General features: G+C 43.6%; 1 protein-coding gene across 1 annotated transcript; it reads right to left on the bottom strand.

The window, feature by feature from the left end:
- Positions 1 to 387: 387 nt before the first annotated feature.
- sox32 (SRY-box transcription factor 32) lies at positions 388 to 1562 on the bottom strand. Its single transcript, XM_067486753.1, has 2 exons — positions 1256 to 1562; positions 388 to 1073 (listed from the first exon to the last, which is right to left on the bottom strand). Exons 1-2 carry the CDS (start codon positions 1560 to 1562, stop codon positions 388 to 390), a joined length of 993 nt encoding a protein of 330 aa, XP_067342854.1.
- Positions 1563 to 3792: the final 2230 nt, after the last annotated feature.

Raw genomic sequence — 3792 nt, 5'->3', positions numbered from 1 at the left:
ACGAGCTCGATGATGTGTTCATTTATCAGACGGGGTCTGAACGTTTTTATCAAGATGCATAAAGTCTCAGCAAGTATTTTGCGGCCTTGACCCATTAAAGGAACCAAAAATCCAGTTTAATAATTGTCTTTGTTGCATTGGTTTGCCATTTTCACAATCACTGTAGAAAAAAGTTATTTTCCGCATTTTTAAAGATAAAAATGAAAATAACAGTAGAAGTTCAATTAAAGTTATTTATTGAAACATTTATTGATACATATTATCACATTAGCAGACAGTACAGAATTGATTTAATAATACAACTTGCTGAAAACATATATATTACAAAGCAGACAAATCCAGTGATACACTGAAATAATTTAAATAAATATGGCCATTTCGGTGGTTTTATGACAGTGAGCGTCCCTCTTTGTGGCTGCTCTGCTCATGGTAGCTACTAGGATCCACGGACTCAGGCCTGTGTTGAGGAGGACCCAGGTACTGTTCAAACTCGCTGCGGTCCAGGTCGTAAAGCATATCCAGCTGAACCTGTTCTAAGTAAAACTCCAGGGGAGGCCCAGCATGGCCCAGTGGGCTCCCATTAACCCTGGGCTCTGGCTGTGGATGTGGACCTGCGGAGAAGCCATATTGCATGTGCCTGTGCTGACTGCCAAAGTACAACTGAGCCTCCTCAGGGTAAGTAGGTGGATTTGGGTATGTCACTGGCTTGTTTGAGAAAGTGTCTGCTGCTGCCACTGCTGCTGCTGTTTCTGGGAATGCAGGAGTGTTTTGGTACCGGCTGTGCAATGCAGGGAAGTTAGCTGGGCAGTTTGGGAAATTTTGTCTGTTCGGGAAGGTGTTCTGCTGGTTCTGGAGCAGGTAGGTGAGGTTGTAGGGCACAGAGTAGCTTGGGCTGCAGACTGAGGGGAAAGACACATCTGTGGTCTGGGGCTTGGAGGTTTTCTTCAACTGCTTCCTCCTGCGGGGTCTGTACTTGTAGTTGGGATAATCAATGGTGTGCTGGACCCTCAGACGCTCTGCCTCCTGCATGTATGGTCGCTTCTCAGCCAAGGACATGGCCTTCCAGGTTTTTCCTGAAGGAACATGGAGTTGTTATTAACCTGCAAACTTAATGCTTTAGCAAAACTGATCAATAAAACCCAACATCCACTTAAATGTAAATGTGTAACTGTAAATCTTCTCACCATTTTCCACACAAAGACATTTTAGGCCAAAACACAGCATTTCTAAGGGCAATAACGGGTTAAGGTCTTACCGAGTATTTTGCTCAGATCCGTGTTCTCCAGGTCTGGGTTGAGCTGAGCCAGCCGCCTGCGTTCTTCTTTGGTCCAGATGATGAAGGCGTTAAGGGGCCTCCTCACTCTCGGCTGTGTTGAGGCAGACTTGCCCTCGGGGCTGGTGCAGCTGGAATCCGAGTTCACGGAGAGCGGACTGGAGGGTCCTGAACCCGGAGAGCGCACATCGTTCATCTGCTCCACGTCTGCAGACCCGAAGTCATCGCTGTCTATAATGGCGCTGTTGGTGCAGAGCTGGAAAGCAGCGGGGCCGCGGCTGTAATGCATGGTTGATGATGGTTTTGTCTCTGCTGAAGGCCGCTGTCATCCTCCTTGTGACGCAGAGTGACGGATATATGTAGCCGATGCACCAATGGGAGCCCAGGAGGTGTGGATTTCAGGTGTGAATTCAAGGTGTTTTCTCGGGTCGGTGGTGATGAGAACGTGTTGGGTAGGCCCACCCGACGCCCAAACAACAAGATCACAAAACTTCCTGGGAGTATGTGATAAACCTCCCAATTACCCTATGTAATAATAGTAATAATAATAACAATACTAATTAAGGCATTTATACATGAAAACAACCAGTCCTTTATAAAACGGTATTCTTATGCTTTTACATAAATCTAATTTAGTTTAGTTTATTCTCCTTTGATCAGCAATTTGCATCTCTGATTTTTGACCACGGTTTTGGTGTTGATTATAGCTTGACAGCTCCCATATCTGTGGGATGTGATTCTCTTATTAAACCATGTTAGGAAATGTAATTACATCTTTGCCCATTGGAGAGAAATGGAATCTAATCAATGGGACCTGAAAGGCAGGCTGGGTATTGATAGGTGGACATCAAAGTTTTGAGGAGGATGGGCTGGTTACTAATTACATTGAGGCTTTCAGCTTTTATCTCCATTAACTGTCTCTATCAGAGTTCATTTTACGAGACTGGAACAAACATGATCAAGGCGTGTTTATTACGCGATTACCGCGCACAAACATTTGCTCAACCCCAAAAACTGATAGGTGTGATCAAGGGACGTGGCGGCTCCACCGTTACGAAACACGTATCCCATGTCCTTTGTTGCATTTATTAATTGCTAATTGAAAAGAGTAAAGTGTGTTTTTAAAAAGAGGCAAAACTCCAGCAGAGACAGAGACTCGGAAAAACTATAGCAGGATTGCTGCAGTTGGCACTTCTTTTCTTTCAGCCTTTATAAATGTTGAGCTCCATTTTTACCAGTTGATCACAATTTGTGTCTTAAGATGCATTTGAAGAGTACACAAATGCATAAACTTAAAAAACTGAAATTATACTATAAATATAATGCGAATATTCCAAGAAGGCACTCACTCACATACTCACACTCTTTAGTACAGACGCACTTATTTGGCAATAATTCATTTATAGAAATAAGTCGCAGGAAACTCTCTGAGCTCATTACAATGGTGCCAACATAACGCCAGGGTAATTACTGAAATGCATAGATCTACAGGTATTTACTGTGTTTCCATCTGCAGCCACAAAAACAAACCCATAATTGCACGCTTGAAGTGTGTGTCCCACTTTAATGTAACAGGACGCCATTACAGGTGATCTTCCTCTGTATGGTTTCAATGCATCCGTGTCGTTGGCACTGATGACAAACATCACACAAACAAAAGACCCTATTATGCAGAGATGGGTGATGTTGAATCTGCAATCCACGGACCGACTGATGTGGGCACCTGCGCCGTTTCGTCCCAATCCTGCGGCCTTTTGAAACTGTTAATATTGGGGGTTAATGTTTAGAGCAGATAGAGGCTTAATACACAAGAGAAGCTTCACAGCCATCTACACGCATGCGCACTTCATCAATGTGGGCAACAGTGTGGACTTTAAACTGGCTTTAATCAGACTTTAATGGGACTTGATATCATTTGCCATTATCACTGGCAAATTCAATAGCAGAAGTGATTAAGGGATGTTCTTTAAACTTCATCTCCTTTGACAGCTAAACCCTTTGTGTCAGGCGAAATCGATCAGCTGGCATGTGGCTCTGAGGTGAAGAAACCAATATAGGAGCGTGAGAGATGTTTAGGGAGCATCAACGCAGAATTATTCACCCAAATCAACCGCGCTTGTCTGTGGTTTGTTTGTATTTGAGGGAGGGGGGATGCGTAATTTTATTTTTCACAGGTTGACAGAATTAGAGGCTGAATCCACATCCTTGGTGTTAAACGGGACGCACGCTGCGGTGCGCTGTGAAAAGCGCTAATGGATTTAAACAATTATCTTGAACGACGCAGCGTGAATACAATAACGTTAGTTTCGATTGGGGTCCTCTGTGAATTGAGTCGGCTAAATATTAGACAGTATTTGTGTGAGAAATAAAGTTACACTTTTAACCCCGTCATTAACTTTATGTGCATCCATTTACCACCACACCTAAACCCATTCATTGTCCTTTACTCTTGCCCCTAGTAAGGAATCCTAATCTATGAGGTGACAGTGGGGCATCACTGCATTGTCTCATGGCCAAAC

The sequence above is a fragment of the Channa argus genome, chromosome 19, assembly GCF_033026475.1.
Source record: "Channa argus isolate prfri chromosome 19, Channa argus male v1.0, whole genome shotgun sequence".
NCBI classification, from domain to species: Eukaryota; Metazoa; Chordata; class Actinopteri; order Anabantiformes; family Channidae; genus Channa; species Channa argus.
The sequence above is the reverse complement of the archived record's forward strand: the minus strand, read 5'-3'. Positions and strand labels throughout refer to the sequence as shown.